This window comes from Heterocephalus glaber, unplaced genomic scaffold (genome assembly GCF_053883595.1).
Source record: "Heterocephalus glaber isolate CG9 unplaced genomic scaffold, H.glaber_assembly_v1.0 deba00001690, whole genome shotgun sequence".
Lineage (NCBI taxonomy): Eukaryota > Metazoa > Chordata > Mammalia > Rodentia > Bathyergidae > Heterocephalus > Heterocephalus glaber.
In genome coordinates, this window is record NW_028258415.1 from 452,384 (window position 1) to 476,037 (window position 23,654).

Below are 23,654 nucleotides of genomic sequence, written 5' to 3' on the forward strand. Positions count from 1 at the left end.
TCAAATTGTCCGCATACACGTGCCAGATCTGCCTTTACACTGCAATTTCCTTGAGGTCTCCCATGCACGGGCACTGCAGTACTGGACCTGCAATCTCACTGATATTGGAGGGGTCCCAGAACCTGCAACCTGTTGAATAGAGAATGAATGAACCATCCATGGCCGATCCTCTCCTCTCCTTCCTATGGGGCGCCACGACCTTTAACTTCTCTAACCGCTGAGGAAGCGCTGGGGACTTGAAAAGGAAAAGGCCTGGACAGGAGGTGGAGAAGAGCAAAAAGGCGAAAGAGGCAGGATGCCGGGCCAATCCGCAACCCGGCACTCGGGCCCCGCCCACCCCCTTGGAGCCCCGCCCCCCCGGCTTCCGCCCCTCCCAGCCGCAGCCACGGAGCCTGTGCGCGTGCGCGGGCGGGAGCGCGGCGGCTGGTCTGATCCCTCGCCGGGCGCGCGGCCTCGGCGGTTTGACGTGGCAGTTCCCAGCCGGCGGCCACTCCGTATACGCGCCCCGCCTGCGGGCACCGGCCGAGCAGAGGCGCGGCGGGACCTGGGCCACCGGGAGGGGAGCGGCGCGGCGGCGGTGGCGTGCGGACGCGGGACCAGGTAAAGCCCCGCGCAGCCTGGCCGGGCGCGAGCGGGACCGTCCCCTCCCGGCACAGATGCGGTCCGCCCGCGGGCCGGGGCCACCTGTGGACAGGACGGCGGCCCGACCCGCACTTCGCGCCCCAGGACTTTAGTGCAGTTGGAGAGGAACAGGTGGGGTGGGCGTGGGTGCCGCCCCCTCCCTCGCGCCCGGTGGGACGGGGCTGCGCGTTCGGATCCCGGCGGCCGCTGGGGTCGCTGCCCGCGGGGGTCCTCGGCTCGCTGTCAGCCTAGCTCCTCGCCGGGGAGGAAGAGAAGGCGCCAAGAGCTGGCAGTGAAGATGACAGCTCTGTCTTTAAGCCTCGGAACATCCTCTTCGGGAATCTGATTTGGGCCAAGTCCCAGCCTGTTCCAGGGTGGGACGCGCACCCCGGCGGAGTGGCCGGGCGGCCGTGGACGGGGTCCGCCTGGGATGCGAGCTGCCCGGATTTTGATCCTGGGCCTGCTCGTGCCAAGTGGCTTGATGCCATGTCGCCTGCCGCAGCTGAGTCAGGTTTCTGCAACTTGGTGCTCAGGGTGAGGAAGTTTGACGTGGCAAAGCTGGTTGCCAGAGGAAGCGAATTCCTCTCAGGACCATTGAGAGGGACCGGCTGCTTCCTGCTTTGTGGAGTGAGCATCCCTGCCCGGTCTGTGTGTCACTCAGCAACAGGCTCCTGCGTAGGTGTGCCCGCGGCTTCCCAGGTGCTTGCTCCGCTAAGCTTGACCGAAGCTCCAGCTGCCACGTCTCTCTCCGCTAAGTGAGAGGAGGCAGAGTGTTAGGAACAAAGTGGACCCGAAAGCCTTTGCCTGCCTCGCTGCACCTTTTAGTTCTCCCTGCTCTAGAAGAAGGCAGAGCGGCCTGGTCATATTTTTACTTGATTGCATAATTTTGGAAACATAATTTAATATGAAAATGAAACTAAATTACCAATTTTAGACTTTAAAATGTAAATGTTAGCACCATTTGCCCGGTATAGAGATTCCAAGTCTTAGCAGATATCACCAGTCCTTCTCTTTAAAGGCAACAAATGATAGAAGAAAAGAAAGTTTTCGGTGTGAAAAGGCTTTTGGAGGCTTCATTTCTAAAAGAGGGAACTGGAGGCCAGAGAGCTTCTAGGCTTATTGCATGTCACACAGCTAAATTTTGGCAAATATGGAGTGAACACCTATTTCTCTTGCCAGGATTCAGAGAACTTCTCATCTTGTAAAATGTTTTTGAAAATCGTCCCCTGAAATAAGATTTTTTGTAAAAACCTGGAAAAATTAAAAATGTAAAGCAAATTGACATTTGGGTTCTGAGTAGACTCAAGATGAATGTTATATTTGTGTATATTAAACCCCTTTTAAGGGATAATGATATATATTGAATGATACGAAGATACGTCATGTATCCTCTACCTGTACTTTTCTTCAACCTATCATAAATTTATTAACAGTGCTTATGTGTTTAATAGAATTAACTAAACTCCTTGACAAGTTTTTTGTTTGTTTCTCTGTTGCAGGGTTCTTTTGTAGAATTGTCCTTTGGAATGATATTTTCATAATGAGTCAACAAGGTTATGTGGCTACACCGCCCTATTCTCAGTCCCAGTCTGGAATAGGCCTCTCTCCCCTTCATGGGCACTATGGGGATCCTTCCCATGCAGCTTCTCCGCCAGGTAAAGTGTGTTATTTTGGCTTCTATGTGATTACTCACATCTCAGGCTCAGAGACATAGTATGTTCAGAGAGAGGGGCCTTGGAAGAGTTGGATGGTCATTATATAACACAATCGCTTGAGATTATAGGATCATTTGAAACATCTTTCATACCTGAACCTGACATCACTGGTTTAGTCATTTCACAGAACACAAATTTGATTTTCAAATGTAGACTAAAGCAAAGAAGCTTTCTTGAGTGTTTTATTTTTACTGTTAGATTTGTTCTTGCTCTTAAAGAGGGAGAAGTTATTGTAAACATTCAATTAGTATGTATTAAATATATATGTGTTAAAGGGTTTGGGGTCATAATATTATAAAATCAATTTTGAGGTTAGAAAAACACACTGTTAGAGTTGCACAATAAAGATTATTCGCTGATATTAACAAGAAAAACATGGCCTTGCCTTAAAATCATTATTGAATAATGTTGGTTGCTTTAAAATATTGTTCTCAGTGGAGAATCTTGTCTTTAGGGGCAGAGGAGGAGAAAAGAGAAGTGTTAGTGAGACTAACATCTACTGTCTGATGATAGTGGACGGCATGAGGCCACTTCCCTTCATCAAAGGGCTGCTCTGAGGAACCCAGCCTCATAAGACAGGGGTGAGGCTCATAATAGGTTTTTTCAGGTCTGCTGTCCCAAATGGCCTGGAAATACTTGAGTAAGACAGTTTCTGGGCTTTTAGAGAACATTAGGGAATGCAGCTCAAGTGCATGGGATAGATATATTGTATATAAATGATGAGCAGGAATGATCCACCTGGTAGAGAAAAACTAGAGAAAGACAGATATATGGTTCCTACAGGATCCAGAAAGGCAAGATTATGTATGTTATGGAGGGGATTGGTCCTGGACAAATTATGTCATTTATGCATAATGATAATCTGTTGTAGAAATAGGCCGTGTATAAATCAATGAGTAACCCACAGGGCTCATAGGGAGCTAGGATTTAGGTCATTCTAGATGGCACAAATAGAGTGTGGAGTTCACAAGGGTGAAAATGGCCCTGGAGGGAGGCTTCATGTTAGCAGTGACGCATAGTTTGTGCAGGAGACGCTCTGAGGTGTGGAAAGTCACCCTTATGATTTAGTCTTCCTCCAACTTTTAAAGTCCTTCAGATGAGGTATCTTTCCTCTTATCCAGGACCACTCCTCCCCTAAACATTTTCTTTTTTTTTTTAAACTAAACCATATTTATTTGTTTTTGTTTTGTTTTTTTGGTACTGGGGATTGAACTCTGGTCTTTGTGCTTGCGCAGCAGGCACTGAAACCACTGAGCTAAATCCCTGGACAATTGAATTTTTTTTTTTTTGGAACCTGGGATCAAACTCCAGTTCTTGCGCTTGTGCAGCAGGCGGCAAAACCACTGAGCTAAATCCCTGGCCTCCCCAAAACATTTTCAATCTTGCCTTCCTGGATCCTGTAGGAACCATTAACTCATCTTTCTCCAGCTTTTATCTGATGGTTCATCTTCCTCAACATTTATGTGTAACAATACATTATTCCATCTTGGGCGCTTACCATATTTCAAAAACTGGTCCTGAAAGATTTATTTGTATTATGTTATTTCTTATATAATGCTATGTAGTACCTTATTAGCTGTATTTGGCAGCAAAGAAAACAATAGCTGGAATAATATGACTTGTGCCACATCACAGAGCTGGCAAGTGGTAGACCCACAAGTTATATCCAGGTCCTACAAGAAAGCAAATTATAGATTATCATATGAACTTAAGTATAACAGTATTATTCACCCTTCCTTCTTCTCTTCATAGCCATTTTTCTGGCATTCCACATCATCTTAGCATCATTTATTTAGTGATCTACAACCAAAAACTCTTCTTTTATCTTCTCTAATCCAGTTGGTTTCCTAAGAGCAATTACAAACATCTTTCCCTTCTGCTTCCTCCTTTCCAGTCTCCTGTCACTTTTTGTTCAATCCAGCTGCCTCTCACCTGGATTACTAAAGTGGTCCCTTAACCATTATCTCCTTGCATTCCACCAAACCAATGACTCTTGAGCCAGAAGGATTTTTTTAATAGCCTGTAAATCTAGTTTGGACTTTGCTTAAAACATTTTTATGGCCTCCTATTTCCCCTACTTATATCTTAAGCTCCTTTAGACTTATTATTTTACCCATTTTCCTTTTTTTCAGTTCATTCACCCCACTTCCACGCCCTTTACAACAAGTCTGCTGTTATTATAGTTTGGAGACTGGTTCCTGTTTGCTGCCTGATTGGGACCCTGCTGTACCAGAAAGTCAGTCTGTATTTTCAAGTTGTCATTGCACAGAACCAGATTTATCCTCCCACCCCTCCTTCAGACTCTCTGGGCATCTCTGATCATGTTCTTCCTCCAGCTTACTTGAGAGTCCATCCTTTGTTTTCTGACACAGTGCAGGCCTCTCTACCATTGCCCATGCTGTATGATAACAGGTGTACCTAAGGTGGAGGAGGGCCTCATTTGTTTGCTTAGAAATGTTTTAAAACAGTTCTAAAAACTCACGTTTAAATAATTTTAATTGACTATATGTATATATATATATAGAGAGAGAGAGAGAGACAGACAGACAGAGACAGAGACAGAGACAGACCACCAAAAAATGTATAATCAAGAAAAGAAAAACTTGTATCAGTATTTAGTACTAAATTTATTGAGTCAACATGTGATTAGTACAGGTTACCTTTGGCCTCTACAATTACAAGAGGTGCTCAAAAGTAGTGGCCATTAGCTTTCAGACATTTATTTAGTATAGCTAATTGCTGAAGTGTGTATACATTCTTTTGGCAGTCTATCTCTGTCTATATCATGTAAATCCTGTTGTTTTATAATATGTATACATTATGGAAAGGCTAAATCTGGATAACAATGAATATTTATTCAGTGAGGTGAATGGCAAGCTCCAGCATTCCTCAACAAAGCACTCTCATATTTTCCAACATAGGTGTTTTTAAAAGCTGTCTTTGTTGGATTAGATCCTTCATGCAATAATTTAAGTAAATACAGTCTGGTGAACAGTGCACCTGGAGTGGAAAGTGGGCCATGTCAAGGAATTTGGACTTTACGTTAAGGGCAGTAGGGTGCTAGTGAAGTGAATTAAGCCGTGAAGGGTCACAATCCAATGTGCATTTTAGAAAGAACTACATGCATATTAGAAAGTGCAGAGAAGGAATTAGCAGGGGGCACAGCACATTGCTTCGTAGGGCAGGGTTCTCAATGTCAGTGCTGTGGCTATTTGGGGATAACTATTCTTTGGGGAGTGTGTGTGTGTAGGGGGCTGTCATGCGCATTTAGCACCACCCTTGGCCTCTACTCACTAGATGTGAGTGGTACCTTCCTTCCCCTCCAGGAGGTATAGCAACCCAAAATGTCCCAGATATTGCCAAGCATCCTTTCAGGGGCAAAATCATCCCTGGAAGTGTTAATGTCCTGGAACTAGGAAAGGGTTATAGGGGTAGTGATGAAGATCCTAACTAAATTGTGGACTTATGGAGGTGTAACACTCAGTACAGTGCTTCAGGAGGAGCAAGTGGCCATTATGGTTCTGTCCATATAACAGTCTTTTCCCTCACAAATTGTTTTAATTTTGGTTTTAGTTTTTTGGCTCCAGGGCCAAATTCAGGGTATGCTTTTCTGTGATGTTTTGGTCATAGTTCCTTTGCTGATAGCAGAATCCCTTGTAGTAGAAAAGGATTGTTAAGGGGTAACAGGAGGCAAACAGAAAGAAGGACAGAGACACAGACTTAAGACTGTGCAGAGCTGCACAACTCTATATAAGATCATTCCAGAAGTTACGGTCTGCCTAGCCCAGGACCCATCTCTGCCACCAGGGTAGCCCAGGTCTCCAGAGTTGTGTTCCTTTGCTGAATTTGGAGTATGGGGCAACACACATTGTAGGAGAGACTGGAAAGTAGAGTTTCCATCTTTCCAGCTCAGAACCATGCAGAAAAGCAAGCCAGAAAGGAACTGGATTGGTGTTAAATAAATCAGTCTATATTATTTGCCTGTTTTAAAGATGACTTTTGTGATCTTAGAAATTTTCTTTTTTTGTGTTGGCATTAACATAGTTCGTTCCCACTGTGAAGTGCTCCTTTCCTGTTAAAATTCACGGGATGTAAAGAACCTGACTCTGTGTCTGATCACTTTTGAAAATGCCAATAATGAAGCTAGAGGAAAGCTATGAGTTTGCAGATAACAATGATACTGACTTCCCATTCCCCTGGGGATAAAGTCCAAATGGCACACAGGACTCTGAAGTCTGACCCCAGCCAGTCTGGACAGCTTCCACTCCACCACTGTCCCCTACAATCTTTACATGGAGCCTTCTGCCAGTTCCTGATCATGACACTCTCTCAGGTCTTTCACAAGCTTTGCCTTCTGACTGAAATCCCTTTTCCTGTCTTCCATCCCAGAAACACTCCTGCTTGCCCTTAAGATTTAGCTCAAGTGTTCCTTCCTTCTCGATACTTGAGTCCCCAGGAAGAGGCAGGGAGTTCCCTCTATGTATAACACTCATCGCATGTCACCAACATTGTTGTTTACATGGTTGTCTCTTCCATAAGAGTGCTTAGGGTCTCAAAGGCATGGTTTTAAATATTTATTTATTATTAGTACATATGTGTAGACATAATGATTGTTATGTTAATTGTATATTGAATGAGTTGAATCTATGGTGAATGAGTTGAATCACTGTTACAGATTTGATTTCCAAAGACAAAAAGAAGTACACATTTTGGTAAGACTGATGTACAACAGTTGTGCTTGAGTATATCAGAACATTTTTCTAGTCTCTAGACACAGCTGCAGGACTTGATGAAATGACTACCAAGCTACTTATTTAAAAAGCAAAAATATCTTTGGTTTTTTATAGTGCATGTAATATTTAAGTTGAAAAGTTTAATGTTACTATTGTGGTTTTTCTACTTTTGTCCAAAATAATGTTTGAAACTAAAACCACAAGTGTGCATGTAATTGTGGTGTATATGCTTTGTTACAACACAGATCCAGTAAAAAAAAGGAAAATTAAGGAGTATGGCCAGGGGAAGGGAAGCAGTTGTTCTGAATTCTCACATCACCCTCGCCTTATTTACTTCTCTGAACAACCCTTGGAGATAGGGGACATTATTGCCTGACAAAATATTCCAAGTCAGGGCTCTGGAAGATAAAGAGTGTTGTAAGAGTCCCTGCTACTAAATTATAGGGAAAGATTCAAACCCTGCATGACTACAAGTCTCATGTTTTCCTAACTTCGCTGGGTTTGAAGCTTTAGAACATCATAAAAATGGAGAGTTCTAATTTTTTTTCACAGAAAGACAAGTTCTGCATGATTGCACTCATATGTAGACTCTCAAACGTAGTTGATCTCATAGAAGTTGAGAGTAGAATGGTGGATACCGGCAGTGGAGGAGAGTAGGTGAAAGGTGAGGAGAGGGAAAGGTTGATCTAGGTACAGTTAAGTGGGAATGGTAAGCTGTGGTACACTATTGCACAACAGGCGGTGTAGATGACAAGTATGTGCTGTATATCTCATGTAGCTGGGAGAAACGATTTTGAAGGTTTTCACCATAAAAAGGTAAGTTTGAAGAGATAGATATGTTTAACCTGATTTAAACATTATAAGATATATAAATGTAGTAAAACACCACAGGGTACTCCATTAATATATACAATTTTAAGGAAAAAGCCTGGGGTTGTATCTCAATGCCAACTCTCCGAGTTCAGTCTCTTGCACCACAAACAAACAAGTGATTTGGCATGGGATAGAGCAAAAACAAGCAGGATGGAAGTGGAGAGAACAAATAGAAGAAATTTTTTTTCTCTCCTTTCTTCTTTTAAGAGGCTAGAAGTGTTCTTACTTTTATTTTCAGGGGATAAACAGGTGCTCAAAGCTAAGTTTCTAATGTGGAGCCATACAACTAGAGTAAAAGGCAGGTGGCTTTGAATCCAGTTCAAGTCCAATGATTTTTTCCCTTTACCACAATTTCTTTAGAAGAAAACATCAAAAAACAGCTCTAGGGGCCAGGGATTTAGCTTAGTGGTTCCGCCGCCTGCCTCGCAAGCACAAGGTCCCAAGTTCGATCCCTGGTACCAAAAAAAAAAAAAAAACCCAGTTCTGAAGAGAAACTTTTAAAGATTGCTGACTGAGAGGAGTTGCTTATGAGTAAAGACACAGTCACTGCCAAGGGCATCAGTTAATTGCACAGGACCCTACACTTTGTATGAATGTGATGACTTGAGCAATTCCCAGTTGTTTAGGATTCTGGGAAAATACTAGGCTCCAAAATATATGCTCAGGATTTGTTGGAGAAAGACTCCATTCTCTATTGGCTTTCTGCATGCTGTAACTCAAAGGCATTTTTGGATTTTTTTCATATTTGAAATTAGGATGCTCTACCATTGCCTCTTTCTTTTTTTCCAGATTTATTTTCTGATATCCAAATGGCATTTTTCATTGTGTGATTGTTATGGCCTATGTCTAAATATCCCCTCAAAGCCTCATGCAGTTATAGGTGAGGCTTTTCAGAGGTGGCTGGATCTAGCTTGTGTGATGCTGGGATCAAGGATGTGATGCTGGCATTGATTCATGGTGTGATGCTAGAACTATGGGTGTGTGTGCTCCCTGCCATAAGGATGAGTAGCCTGGATAAAATATAAGAGACAGAAAGAGGGCTGCAATCACTTATTGCAGCTTGTCACTTGCTGCTTGCTGCCTTCTGCCTGCCCTGCTTTGCCATGAGCTGCTTCTCCTCTGTGATGCCTTTCTGCCATGCCATCCTGCCTTGGAGCCCATTAATTATGGACTGAAACCTCTACAAACTTTGAACTACAATACGCCTTTCTTCTTTTAACTTTGGGTGTTGGATATTTTGTCTCAGCAACAAGAAAAATAACTAAGACATTGACCTAATATTCTTTGTGTGATAGTGTATTCTGTCAAGATGCTCTACCATATACAAAGGTTATATCCTCTGTTTTAGTTTCTGTTTGGTGTTTAAAATTATTTATGTTATGTACTCTTTTATCACTGTGATAAATAACTATGCCAGAGCCTGGCGTTGAAAGTCTATAGGAAATGGTTAAAGTAAGTTGGACGGACTTCTTGTCCTAACCCATTTGTTTCTGTCTTTTTTCCTCTTATGCACTGTTAATCTACCATCTTTGTTTCATCTTTCTTTGCGTCATAATATGCTTCTTAATCCATGCACTTCTGTTGCAGGTATGATGAAGCCAGTTGGGAACTTGGGGGCTACGGCCCCTGTGGTGATGATGTCTCCCAGCCCACCACCTCCTGGACCCCATCAGTTAGGCCAGAATGGAGCTCAGGCCTCAGGTCATTCTCCCCAAAGGTGAGCTAAATAGATTCCAACCCTCATTTTTCTACTGTACTAAAATTGTTTAAAAGTACCTTCTAAACTTGTGTGTTTATTGGTTGAAAGTATAACCTCTTCAGAATGTCCGCATCTTTGAAAAAAAAAATCTCTTGGAAAACTGCCCTAGGAAACAAAGCATTTAGAGAGGGTAGAGAAAGAAGGATTAGTACATATTTTAAATATACCACAGATTATTTCTGTCAGTTCCACACTTTTCAGTTTTGAGTTATATTCAGTTTTAGAATGTTGTATGACTCACTAATTCTTCAACCACCTATGATCTATGAGTATATTGGTCATAAAACTTAAAATCATTATCCTTTTGAGTCCTTCACGGAACCAAGCTCAGTGCCAAAAAGTGCTTAATACATATTATAAAATACAGTCAGACTGAGGCCAAAGGTAAAGCCTTGGCCTCAATGTAGCAGGCACACAGATGCCGTTGAGGAATTCTCAGTTCGCAGGGTGGTAGTAAAAGCAACACAGGAAATAAATCTCATGTTTGTATTTATAATAAATTGAGAAAAGAAGAAAGTAGAGACAGGCTCAGAAAAATCAAGATAGTTGATGCCTGAGATATTTAGTGCTTGCAACCCCTAAGGCACTATCACCTGGGCTGGGAGCCAGCGTCACACCTTCCATGCTGGAAATCCCATTATTGTTTGTTCTGTGAGCTTTTGTTGCCACCAGAGTCAGGCTATGGGCAGCATTTACCTTGGAGCTTCTCCAAGGATGCCCAGGGGTTTCCTTTCCCAGCTTCCTTCCTTGGGTGGTTAGACTCGGGTAGAGAGAAGGGCGAGGCAAGGCATAACTCTCCTGTGAAGTTGGGCCCTGCCAATGGGGAAGCCACTGAGTTACACTTCGAAGGAGCCTAGAGACCTGCTAATAAGAAAACTCCTTCTGAGATTTTTTTTAAAAATCTAGTTAACTTTCTCATGGAACAGTGGGCAAGCCACTGGCCTCTATCAGACTCTGTCTCTAAGCTGTTGTGTGGCACTGGGGAATGGAAGTTAAGACATAGGCTGCTAGGGAAATAGTTACCTGTAGAAACAGGGAAATTAAATTCAGAGTACCATCTGGGAAAATTTAATTTTTATTTTAAATTTTAAATTAGTAAAAAAAAAAATTCATAGTGTGACTCCAAGGCTGCTTAACCCTAACAGGAACATTGCCCACTTGTTGGCCATTGTTTAGATGCAAAATAAAGAAAAATAAATGTACAAGATCAATCTAAAAGGAAAAGAATGATGAATTTTTTATATTAAAAAAAGTCAACTCCAAAACATCTTACTGAACTGTTTCCTTCCAGGTACTATTTGGCAGGGAGCATCCTAATTGACTTTGGATTATAGTCCCTATGATGTTTTTTAAAAACTGGATAGGATATAAGCAGAAAGATCACAAAGATGAAACCTCAAAGCGTTTAGTTTTCTTGATTTCTCTTCTACTGGTCATTAGCTTTAGTAAACATAAAGCTGTGGTGGGCTCAGCTTCCTAAATTTATTTCCAAGTCTGGTCTGTGTTCACATAAGAAATTTTATTTTTTCTGTCTTTCTGTATTAAACATGTGAACATAGATATGAGATGATACTATATGATTCATTTTGATCTCATGTCGAGCTTAGCATACAATATTAATCATTTCCCAGTGTCCATAGAAATGGTCTGTTATAATTTTATAAGTTACTGACATTTATAATATGTTATTTGCTTAAAAGACTCTATGTATCTTTTAACACCCTTTTTTCTGTCTCTCAGATTTCCAGGCCTTCTACCTGTCAACAGTGCAGCACCCTCTTATGCACAGTATCAGCCCTCGACACAACCATCTTATCCAAGTCCTGTGTCCACTTCATCTGTCACCCACCTGGGCAGTCAGCTCAGTGCTATGCATATCAACAGCTATGGTAATAGTTTCGTATTAGTGTCTGTTGACTGCCTCTGGTACTTAGGGTTGAACACAGGGCCTTTGTACTGAGCTACCATTTATTTTTTAATTAATTAATTAATTCATTCATTTATAGGGTTTCACTAAGATACTGAGCTACCCAGTCTGGAGCCCAACTTGGATCTCCCTGCCTCAGCCACCCAGAGTTCTAGGGTGGCATGGGTGTGCCATTGTGCCCAGCTATGAATGTTTCTAATGAGAAATAGTTCCTTCATTTTTAAAATAATAGAAATAACTGGCATGCCTTATCGAAGTAGTGCTTTAGACATCTTTATATAAGTCATCTTTATATATATATATATAATTCCTTTTTTGGGGTAGGTATCAGGGATTGAACTCGGGTTCTTGAGCTTGCAAGGCAGTCGGTGGCACCACTGAGCTAAATCCCCGGCCCTATAATTCCTTTTTTCCCAATCATGCTGTCCCTTGTTTCAAGATAATTGAAGGAAGCACTCTCAGAATACCTTACATTGAATGCTAGAACAATGAAAAACAAAATTGCTGACTTCACAAATAAACATTGGAACAGTGAAAATACTTTAAGAAATATGAGAGTAGTCTTAAAATCACTGTTTCATGATCACAGTGCATTTAACTCTGTGTTTAGATCATGGGAAGAATGAAGGTCAGATGTCATAAGGCAGAAAAGAGAAGGAGAGAGAACAGATGCTGAGATTACATCCATAGAAATGCTGTATATTCCATGAGCTGTAGGACTCTCCACTGTCATAACAGTATAGTCATTTATCTTGATGAACAATATTTCCATATTAAATTTAGATTTTTAGAAGTATCAATAAAACCCTCTCAGAATACTTCTTATCTTGTAAAAGTAGATGTCTTGGGGCTGTGGGTGTAGCTCAGTATCAGAACATGTGCCTAGTATCCACCAGGCCCTTGATTCAATCCCTAGCACACCCTCCCCACAAAGGATCAGTCTTAGATAAGTGACTCAGTTTCACATAGAGACAGGAAGACATAATTGGAAAGCAGGTCAATGGCCCATCCTTTATCTCTGGTTATTTCTACTAACTTCAGAAATTTATTTAAGTTAAGCACAGAAAGCAAATAACCTATTGAATGTGTAAGTTACCCAAATAATGCTTGCTATATAATACATTTTTCTACTGTATTATTTCTAAGATCTTATACCAGACATAGATACTTTAATTAATATATCATGTAAAGTTAATGCAACTGAATTAAAATTTATTCTCTTTCACTAAAATTAGGAATGTTGCTTTGACCCTTTAAAAATTTTCCAGTTGTATAAAATGCCCCAAGTAGTATTTGTATCGCTTCCTAAGTGAACATTTCAGTTTGTGGCCAAAAAAAAAGCAATCTGGAAAACAAGTGTGTGGATGATGTATGCCATAGAAGTCACAGAAGTGAACAGTTGGCATTGAGGCAGGCTGGTCTTCTCTTTTGCACAGGTTCGGGCATGGCTCCCCCCAGCCAGGCACCCCCTGGCCCTCCATCAGTAGCATCCTTCCAGGGTCCTCCACGACCTCCACAGCCATCCGTTTTGCAGCCTGGATCCCAGGTTCTCCCACCACCCCCGACCACACTGAATGGCCCTGGAGTCTCACCACTGTCTCTACCAGCGCACAGGCAGGATGGGCTGCCTGGGCTACCACCTCTGAATACCCAGTACCAGCCCCCACCTCCGCCAGGCCCTGTGCTGGGTGCTGGGTATTCTCCACAGCAGCAGGGTAAGGTGGCCAGAATGCTTACCCAAGGAACCCTGAATTAGAAATCAGCCTCATTCCTATGTCACTTGCCTTTAAGGAATGATAGTTTTTTTAGTCCTGTGGCAAGACAAAAAATAAAAAAGGCAACTGTAGTTATTCATGCTTAATTTCTCACCCTATTTAATAAGATGAAAAATACAACATGTTTGAGTAGACAACAAGTATTGTCAATGAGTCTTACCTCTGGGATTTGAGATTATCATTTCTTTTTAAATTTTGCTTTCCAAGCAGCCAACTATGGCCCACAGATGGCAGGTGCACAGCTCTCCTACCCAGGCAGCTTCCCTGAGTGTCCAGCACAGATGGCCGGGACACCCCCACCCCCGAAGAAGCTGGATCCTGACTCCATCCCCAGCCCTGTAAGTGCTCTTCTTCCTCACGGGGACCTTTCTTCATTCATTGTCCTCATAAACCTTCCGTCTAGGTGCACTCTTCCAGCCCTTGATTGTGGACATTAGGAGACACATTACTCGAGGAGTCTTCTTTCCCCTTTTATGTGTGTGTGTGCATGTATGGGGGACACACTAGGGTTAAAGGGATCCTGGGGGTATTCAGGGAAAACTCCTCCCCTGATAGAAATGATATAAGAAAAAAATAACTCCCAACCTGCTAGATGTCAGATACTCTGAGTTTTCGTCCTATAAAGTGAAAAATTAATTCTAAGGAACCAGGTAGGTGAAGAGTAGAAAAGGTTTATTGAGAGAGAGCTCCTGAGAGATAGGACCTGGAACAGGAACCCAAAAGTGGGTCACCACCGAGGTCATTTCTGTAAGAATATTTTGTACAGCAAAATCACGAGGTGGATACAGAATCAAGGTGGATACAGAATCACAAGGTGAGTACAACATGGGTCAAACCATAATCAACCAATAAGATCGCAGGTGTAGCCGCTGAGGTACTATTGTTCCACTAGAGAAACAGGTCATGTAGCAAGAGTATACGGAAAGAACAAAAGAAAATTTGGGAAGGGGTGGGTCCGGATGCTCTGGCCATCGACCTGGGTGACTGATACCTATCTGGACTTCACTGGACCCAGTGATAGCAATTATAGTATAATCTCAAGTTATTGCTTATCCTTTGGGGAGGCTTATAGGGCTGGCCATTTCATCTTTACCTTGAGGCTTGGTCTTTTCAGATGAGCCTCCAGCCACAATTCTGATGTCTTTATTTTTTCTGCCAACTTCCTTGAAACCCCGGTCCCTTTCTGACTATATATTAATTTCTGTCTAACCTAACTACCTATGATAGGAGTGGCTGCAAGTCACATTGAAAGGAAACAAATAAAGGAAGGGAGAGGTGGCGAATTTTGACTACTTTTTTAATATGTTGATAATTCTGTACTTAATGTAAACTTGAACGTTAATGGTAAAGAGTCTAATGCTTATTCCAGGCTTTGTAATATGTTAAAAATTAAATGCTAACAACTCTTAATGCTTTTATCTTAATCGTATTTCTCATCATTAGTTTTATAGCTTAATATTATTTGATTATTCTACTAAATGAGCATCATGTTTCTATTGAGCTTATATTGAGTTCTTATAATCACCCGGAACACCCTATTTTATTTGCCACCCCTGGCCCTATGATACACCTTGCCCCTCCCCCCCGGCGCGCGCTTGCGCACGCGCGCACACACACACACACACACACACGCGCGCGCGCGCCCTCTGACTTGGTCTCTTCCAAGTCGTCATGCGTTTTGCTTCCATTGCCCCAGCCCCTCAGACCTGCCAAGTACACTCCTGTCCTCAGGCCTTTCGCACTTATGTTTCTTCTGCTTCCTTGTTCTCTCCACCTGTATAGGGCCTGACTTATGCCTGCCCCCGGTATCCCAGCATCATTTCATATCACTCAGTACCCAGAGCACTTATCACTCCCCGACATAGGCTTATCAGTAGTACATTTGTTTATTTCCTGGCTTCTGCATGAGGCTGTCAGCTCCATGATGGCAGTGGTTTTGTCCACTGTGCCGTCTCTTATTGCCTGGAACAGCATCTCATCCGTGGATGTATTTGGGCTTGCACTTATGCTCCTATCCTAGGATAGGAGTAGCTGGAAATCACATTGAAAGGGAACAAATACAGGGAGGGAAGGATGGTGAATTTTGACTGAAGGAATGAATGAATATGAACAACAAAACAAGATGCTTTGATTCATCCAACTCTTCAAATATATACAAATCAGTCCCATATTTATTTTTATATGAAAATTAATGAAATAGCAGTGCCAGATGCAGCCTGTTTGTGTTCCTATTACCAAAGTAACATGCTTTTTCTAACAAAATAAATTCTCCCTTTTGGAAAGAAAGATGTAAAATCATGTTCCTGCTACACTTCAGTCCTAAGTGAGCAGCTTATTACAAACCTTTTGTTTGGTGACTGTAGCCACATTTTGAAAGTAAGAAAACTGATAGCGTCATCCAAACTCTTCCTCACACCATTTATCTGCAGGAGGATTATTCAGAAATTGAGTGCTTCCTATTCCCAATTCTCTCACCACTCCAAATTTCAAATACTTCTGCTTTTAAGCAACCTTCCTTCTGTGGCTCACATGTGTTCTTTCTTTTTTATCCTTGTTCATTTATCTCAAGAGAATCTGTTTACAATGGACCCCTGAGTTACAACTGGCCTGACGTAAGAACAACTTAAGTTATAACGGGAATTTTAGTTTTAACTTACAAACAAAGTCTTGAGTTACAACTCAAATGCCAGCCGCTTGTGCTTCCAGATGGTCTCAGATACAGATTTAACCCTTGAAGAGTTCTGGAAGGAACGTTACAACATCCTTTCCTGTGTGGGGTTAATTGAGAAATCCTGGGCCAGTGTCTCTCTCAGGAATACTGAGATCTGTGTGGAGGAAAGTGTGGCCTAAAATTATACAAGACAGAGACTTTGAAGGCTGTGTAGAGGAGCCTGAGCCTTCAGTTACAGCCAGGCCTTGGGAACAAATTGAGTTTGTAAGTCAAGGGTCCACTGAATGTTTTTCATTGTTAATTTGATTTTATGAACCCAGAATACTTTATTCATAGCAAATAAGTGTGAAAATAATTCTACTGGCACATCTTCTGAAGCAAAGAGAAACTTACACATTTTGAGGTCCTTTAGTATTACCAAGAATCACTATCTTTGCATCTAAATCCTCTTATCTAGTCATAGTCAAAATTCCATTGAAATTCGTGCTTATTGTTATATTGGTAATCATGTTTTTCAAGAATATGCTTAGTGATAACAAAGCTGTAGAACATTTTAAAAAAGTCACTAGAACTGCTATAATAGTTCTTTTTTTTAGAACTGGTATAATTCTATTTCTTTTTTCTTTATAGTGTTGCAGCCAAGATATGGATTAATTTAGAAATTAATTACCACTTACAATATTTTTTCTTTAGGGACAGAGCTTTGTAAATTGCAAATTGATAACTTAAAAGTAAGCTTTTGGAAGTATAATCTGTTGAAGACTTCAATATATAGGTTAGATAATATTAAGCATATGACTATCATAGTGATTTGATATTTAAAATGACTTCATTAAAATGATTGTAATAAATGTTGATAATATGAAGCTGCTCTCATTTTGAATGAACCCTATTAATTTTGTGATCAAAATATAGAATGCATTCATGGTGTTTTGAGTTTCCTGTTTACTTTTTAAACTCTGCCCATGATCGTTTTTAGTCTCCTCTGTGATTTTTACTATAATCAATGTTTAGAACACATTTTGTGTTCTTAATTTACTAATAGTTCAAGTCCATTGAAACTTGGAAGATAGATATATGTAGATTTAAAAATAGACTAAGTCAGGGAATCAAATACCGTATGAATTGAATGAGATGAGGGAAAAGTAGAGAAGGTAACATTTTTAGAGTTTAGTGAAAGATAGTTTTCATATTGATAATGGTTTCTTTAGGGTTATTAAAAAACTGTATATCCTTCAGGGTTTTTTTTATTTTAGAAGGAACACACTTATTTCTTACTTAAAAAAAAAAAAGTTTCTTACCCTCTTGGATTTTTTTCCCTCATTTCCTTTCTCCTGTGAAGAAAGAAGTGAAGGAAGGGAGAAAATAGAGACGATAATAAGATTCCTTCGTATTTTCTTCTTAATTTCATACTAGATTCTACTCATAATTTTCATCCCTAGACTGTCACAATAGAAAGACCAGATTTTTTTTAAAAGTTTTCATCAACAAGAATTTTTAGTAGAGAAATGTGTTTCCAAGTAAGATGACAATATTAGGAACTTTCGCTTCTTTTGATTTTTATACGGTAGACAAAAACCACACAGGGACACCTTATACTGTTTGCCTTATTTCTCACGTGTTTCTTATATGTCCTGGAAGAAATTTAAAAAGAGCAAATTGAAGATAAAGAGGGCTGGGGATTTAGCTCAGTTGTTCCACCATCTGCCTCGCAAGCCAAGGACCCAAGTTTGATCCCTGGTACCAAAAAAAAAAAAAAAAAAAATTGAAGATGAGTGATTTTGAGGCGAAAACTTGAGATTCAGGTCATATTTTGAAGTCATTTCTTCTGAATTTAATGATTTTTAGCTTTTTAGAATTTTGTTTGCAAAATATATTTCCTTTTAAAAAATTGTTTTGATCTCTTTTTCTACCAAAATATATTATTTTAAATGCTTCCCTTTGGTCCCAACAAATAAAATGAAAAAAAAAATTTCTCTGAAGGGTCAGGGTTGGAGTTCAGAATATTGTAGAATGAAATTTGGAAACTACTGATCTAAAATTTTAAAAGTAAACATAGATGGAACTAAAGACATTGTGGATTTTCAGTGAGAATTGGATCTGAAAGGATTCAGAAAATGTCTCTTAGTGTGAGTGAATGGAGGGAGGGGCAGAACAAAGGAGAGGGAAGAGAGAGCGCCAGCGAGCTCTGTAGAGTATTGGAAGAACCTTGACTTACTTTAACTTGCTCTTGATATCTCTTTTGCCAGATCCAGGTGATCGAGAATGACAGAGCTACAAGAGGGGGACAAGTTTATTCCACCAACACTAGAGGCCAGGTGCCTCCCCTGGTCACTACCGACTGTGTAGTACAAGACCAAGGTACTTAGCTTCAATGATGTATTTGTAAAGCCCTTACAACCTGTATATAGTAGGGCAAGCTATATGAAGTTGTGTATTTTTTTTTACTGTCGTTAAATACAAAAATGGAGATTTAATTTCAATCTAGTAGTGTTACATAAGCTTGTTAAAAAATTTACTAATTCAGTTTAATATTTCAAATACATATAAAAATGTTGGGGCTCTATAGCCTAAAGAATGTTCTTGACCAGTCTGGGGATTTAACTCAGTGGTTCTGGTGCCTGCCTCAAAAGTGCAAAGTCTCAAGTTCGATCCCTGGTACCAAAAAAAAAAAGAATATTCCTGACCAGCCTCTACTCCCTCCTATTTCTTCCTGTACAACAGCCTCAGCCATACCAAACTCATCCTCTTTCTCTTTATGTTCTCTGATTCTCAGTTGGTGCATTCTCTGCATAGACTGTTTTTGTTTACCATTTTATCCCTAGAAAATCACCAGTTATCTAAAACATGAGTTGTCCAATAAACATTTATTGAGCAAAGATCCTTGGGATATATGATTCTTATCACTTTGCTGGGGAAATTGTTAGTTCTTCCAAAATCAACTTCATTTTCTCTTTGAAATCTTCTCTAATTTCTTATCATTTCATGTGTACTTCTTTTACAACTCATTAACATGTTAATTTTTACCATGATTTAGTCGGTCTTTCCCACAAAAGTTTAAGCTACATGCTAGCAGGTCTGTACTTGTTTATTCATCCAGTCATTCATATGCATGCATTTAGCAAATATTTCATATCTGTTATGTACTAGGCTTCTATGTTAAGCTTGTGATTAATAATGTAGTAGTAAAACATATGTGTTACCATTATGATTGTGACTCTTAAGTGCTTACTTTTTATCAAAACCATCTTCTAAGCACTTCTAAGCATTTAATTCACTTAATCCCCCCTGTAACTTTATGAGATATCACAGTGTGAGAAAATTGTATCACAGTGTGAGAAAATTGAGACAGAGAATTCTTAGGTAATTGACCCTCCTACATTGTTGGTGGGAATGTATAAACTAGTACAATCACTATGGAAATCAGGGTGGAGATTCCTCAAAAACTAAAACTAGAAATTCCAGTAGATCCCCTTCTAGGTGTCTTCCCCAAAGAGTTAAAGACATTGTATTACAGTGATCCATGTATACCCATGTTTATATGCATGAAGGAATTAAAGTCAGCATACCATGGGGCACCTGCATACCCATGTTTATTGTGCCACAATGTATAATAGCCAAGATATGGAACCAGCCTAGGTACCCACTGAGATGAATAGATAAAGAAAATGTGGTAATATATACAATGGAATATTATTTAACCATAAAAAGAATGAACTGTTGCCATTTGCACAAAAATGGAGAGATCTGGGGATCATCATGTTGACTGAAATAATACAGAATCACAAAGACAAGTATCACATTTCTCTCTAATATGTATAAAAATGACAAGAAATTAGAAGGAGATTATTATTAGAAAAGAGGAAGGAAAGAAGGTAGAAGGAGTGTAAGGGTTGGTAATGGGGGCATATGATCAAAATACATTATTACACATTGAAACCTTCCCCCAAAAGTGTGACATTAGGGGATAAGGTGGAGCAAGGGGGAGATGGGCATGATTAAATGTGTTACATGCGTGTACAAATTGCCAAAATGAAACCCTTTAACCTCGAGTGTGCACTAGGAAAATGGGAAAAATAAAGTCAGTATAGAATATATATGACAAACATGCTACTCTTTTGCCTCTGGCTACAGGATTTGATTTTAATATTCAGCCTATCCCCTGGTTCTGTGCTTTTGCTGTACTCTTATGACGCTGATGAAGCACCTCATCCCTTGTGTGTTCACCTCTGACCCGACATGGCGGAGCCATTGTTGTCCTTGTGCCACGTTCAAGTGTCTTTGCTCTTCTGTGGTAGTTACCATGCTATGTTGCAGTGACCTGTTCTGTTATCACTCTTTCCAACTAGTATGTGAAACCAGAGACTGTATTCTCTTCTGCCTCCAATTCCCTGGCACTAGGCCTTGCTTCATAAATATTTGTTGAATAAATAATTTGTTGAATGTTTTCAGCCAGATTTTTCCAGAGTGCTCTTTATTAAGCATCTTAAAGTTTGAATCTTAATTCCTGAAGTTGTTAAATTGTCTACGATAGCCATAGCTTTTGAGCCCCACAGTTGCTTGTTTGCTTATTCATTTATTTTTTCATTTCATGCATGCATCTATTGCTTTTTTTGAGACAGGGTCTCACTTTGCAGTTCAGGTGGTTTCAAACTCACTGTGTAGCCAGGTTGGCCTCAAACTCATGGCAATCCTCTGCCTCTCTCAGCTTCTAAGTGCTGGCATTACAGCCATGTGTCACCATGCCCAGCCCATATTTGTTTTTAGAAATAAATTCTCAATTGCTTTTCTGAGCTTTATTCTTTGTGTTCATTGTCTTCCTGAAACAAAAGGGTTTTTTTTTAGCTACCTTCAGGAGAGCATTCAGGAGAGCTATCAGAGCCCTGAAAGGCAACAAATATCCAATTTCATATATTACTGTAATCAGTATCTCATATATTACTTAAGAGATTATTATAATTTTGGCTGGTAAAAATTGAATACAATGGAAAATAAAAATATCCTTTATTGTTTTGTTATTTTTTTGTTTGCTTTTTTGGGGTTTTTTTTTTTTTTTTTTTTTTTGCAGTACTGGGAATAGAACTCAGGACTTTGTGCTTGTGAGGCAGGCACATTGCCACTGAGCTAAATTCCCAGCCCAAATGCACTTTAAAGTATTCAAATATTCTGAATTCATAGTCTATGACATTACATAATGAGAAGGAAGAGGAAGGTTTTGTCTAAATATGAAATAATAAGAGTTCCAGCATATTTGAACTTAACTACCTAATCTTTTTTTTTCTGTCTTTTTTTTAAATGGTGACAAAATTTATTTGAAAATGTAAAAGTGTAGAGTGAGGGAGAAACTGGCTCTTCAGAGCCAGCTTGGGCTGAGTAAAGGAGGAAGAAGCAAGATAAAGTACCCTCTGGGGACACAGGGCGGGCTACCGTGAGGAAATCCATGAGAGCCTCTTTCTTTTATTGCTGCTGCCCTAACGCTGGTTTTACCCTCTCAGTGCCCATCTGGACTCTTAGAGCCACAGACCAGTTTACCTGTCTCTAGTTGTGTCCCACTCCTAGAAGCCATCCTGTATACTTTGAGTAGATTGATTGTTGTCAGACATTTAATCATCTTACTTTAGCTTAAAAAAAAATTTCATTGTTGGTCATGGCAGACAGGATTGGTCTCAACTTGTCTAGCATTCAAAACCTTCCTGACTTGGAGCCAGTTTTTCTGGAATGTTGTAGACAGTTATGATAGGTTCTATTCCTATTTTTGCTACTTACTTACCTTAGGCAAATCACTTAAACTCTTTGTGTCTCAGTTCCATCCTCAGAAAAATAGGATCATGAAGGTATCAATCCCAGAGGGTGATTGTGGGACTAACATGAGTTTGTGTGTAACAATCTTAGAATGCTGTCCAATACATGGACAGTTGATACCATCATCATCATCATCATCGTCACCATCATCATCATCTTCCTGTTGTTGGTATCAGTATTCCCCTTTCAGACTCCTACATTAGGAGCCTCCAGACTGGATACAGCCTACAGTCACATTAATTCATCCTCCACAATATTTTGTTTCTATATTGGTTAACTCCCATTATGTAAAACTAAGAATATTTTATGTAAAAATACAGATTTCTATTTTATCCTTAAAAAAGTGTAAGATTTGGCAACAGTAGGTTGGAGTGGAACAGAACCTTGCATTCATTCGGGACATGGGGCTGTGCAGCAAACCGTGGGCAGAGGGAGACTCAGCTATGCTGCAGGCCTGGTTCAAGCTCAGGACTGCAGCCTTGAGTGTGCATTATACTTGCCAAGTCCTTTCACGTTTGCACTCTCCTTGGCGACTGTTTCACAGTGCGGCCCCTACCTGTAGCGCCTCCCTCCCCCCTTGCTTTTCACTCTTCCTGTCTGAGAAAGTTGTGCAAATCTCACCCCAGCACAAACTTCCCCACCCTGTGTGCTCCTGCTCCACCTTCCTCCTCTTGGCCATGGGTGGGACATCTGAGCTCCTGTCAAAAGCCAGCTTCTCTCCCTTTGCACTAAAGTAAGTCTCTTTCTTGTAAATCATCAATATTTTTCTCTTTATGAATGAATTTTAAAAGAAAAAAATCCCTCCTGTTCTAAAAAATAGAAATGTTTTCTTTATCTGCTTTCCTTACCTTCTTTACTTTGCTCTCCTCTGCAACATACCTTGAAAGGCTATCACCGGTTCTTCATCTGTTGTCTCACACTGCCTCTAAGCAAGCTTTGCCCCACCAGTCCATCCAGACTCTCTCTTCAGGACCTCTAGCCAGATCACTAACCTGGGTGGTCACATTGGTATACCAGCAGCGTCTGGCACAGGTGCCTTTTTCTTGATACACTTTCTTAATTTTACCTCCAGGACATCAGACTCCTTGCTTTCATCCTCCTCACTCTGTTAAGCCACTGAGCTGTGACCTCTTTATGTTGAAAGTCTGCGTGCTCAGTCCTTGGTCATCTTCTCTCCTTTGGCCACAATTATTCCCCTGGTAATTTTGATCTAGTTGCGTGGGTTCAGACACTATTCATATGCTGAGACCCCAAGTGTGTCTTGCACCTCTAACCAAGACTTCAGCGCACTTTCCACATTCATGTATCTGTCTACTAATCATTGCTGTTTTATCACCTGATAGATTCACCATCTAGTCAATGTCCTAAGATAGATTGCTAATCTCTCCCACACAGCTCTTAAGAACCCCTTCCTTTCCTTCATCCTTTCCCATTTTGGTGGATAGCTACTTTCTCAGGCCAGAAACCTTGGATTCCTCCCTGACCCTTTCCCTTCTCAGACATCCTCATACTACATACATCATTCTCATCAATAAATGTTATTATACCCTCAAAACATATGTCACATCTGCCCATTTTTCTGAACCTCTACTGCTAGGCAGCCAGTCCTCACCACCACCATATCTCTCCTGCCCCTGCAGCAGCCTCCTCCCAGGTCGCCTTGATTGTGCTCCTTGGCACTGTGTCCTTTTTCTAAACCACTATCAGAGGGACCTATGTGAAACTGTGGCATTCAGACCACTCAAAGCTATCAGTGGCTCTGCATTTCATTCAAATAT

General features: G+C 40.6%; 1 protein-coding gene across 6 annotated transcripts in view; it reads left to right on the forward strand.

Moving 5' to 3' along the window:
- The first annotated feature begins 380 nt into the window (after positions 1-380).
- The window catches only part of Sec24d (SEC24 homolog D, COPII component), a 93,049-nt gene continuing 69,775 nt past the window's right edge, over positions 381-23,654 (forward strand). For 2 of the 6 annotated variants that reach the window (XM_004870040.4, XM_004870042.4), the window contains exons 1-7: positions 381-600; positions 2,121-2,276; positions 9,530-9,659; positions 11,442-11,590; positions 13,065-13,343; positions 13,611-13,741; positions 18,324-18,435. In XM_004870040.4, the coding sequence (XP_004870097.2) occupies positions 2,162-2,276; positions 9,530-9,659; positions 11,442-11,590; positions 13,065-13,343; positions 13,611-13,741; positions 18,324-18,435 (916 nt within the window). In that variant the 5' untranslated portion in view covers positions 381-600; positions 2,121-2,161. Of the gene's footprint in view, positions 754-1,194; positions 1,321-2,120; positions 2,277-4,468; positions 4,573-9,529; positions 9,660-11,441; positions 11,591-13,064; positions 13,344-13,610; positions 13,742-18,323; positions 18,436-23,654 lie in introns of those variants that run through there. The other 4 variants (XM_004870041.4, XM_087199248.1, XM_087199249.1 and 1 more) reach the window with 4 other exon arrangements.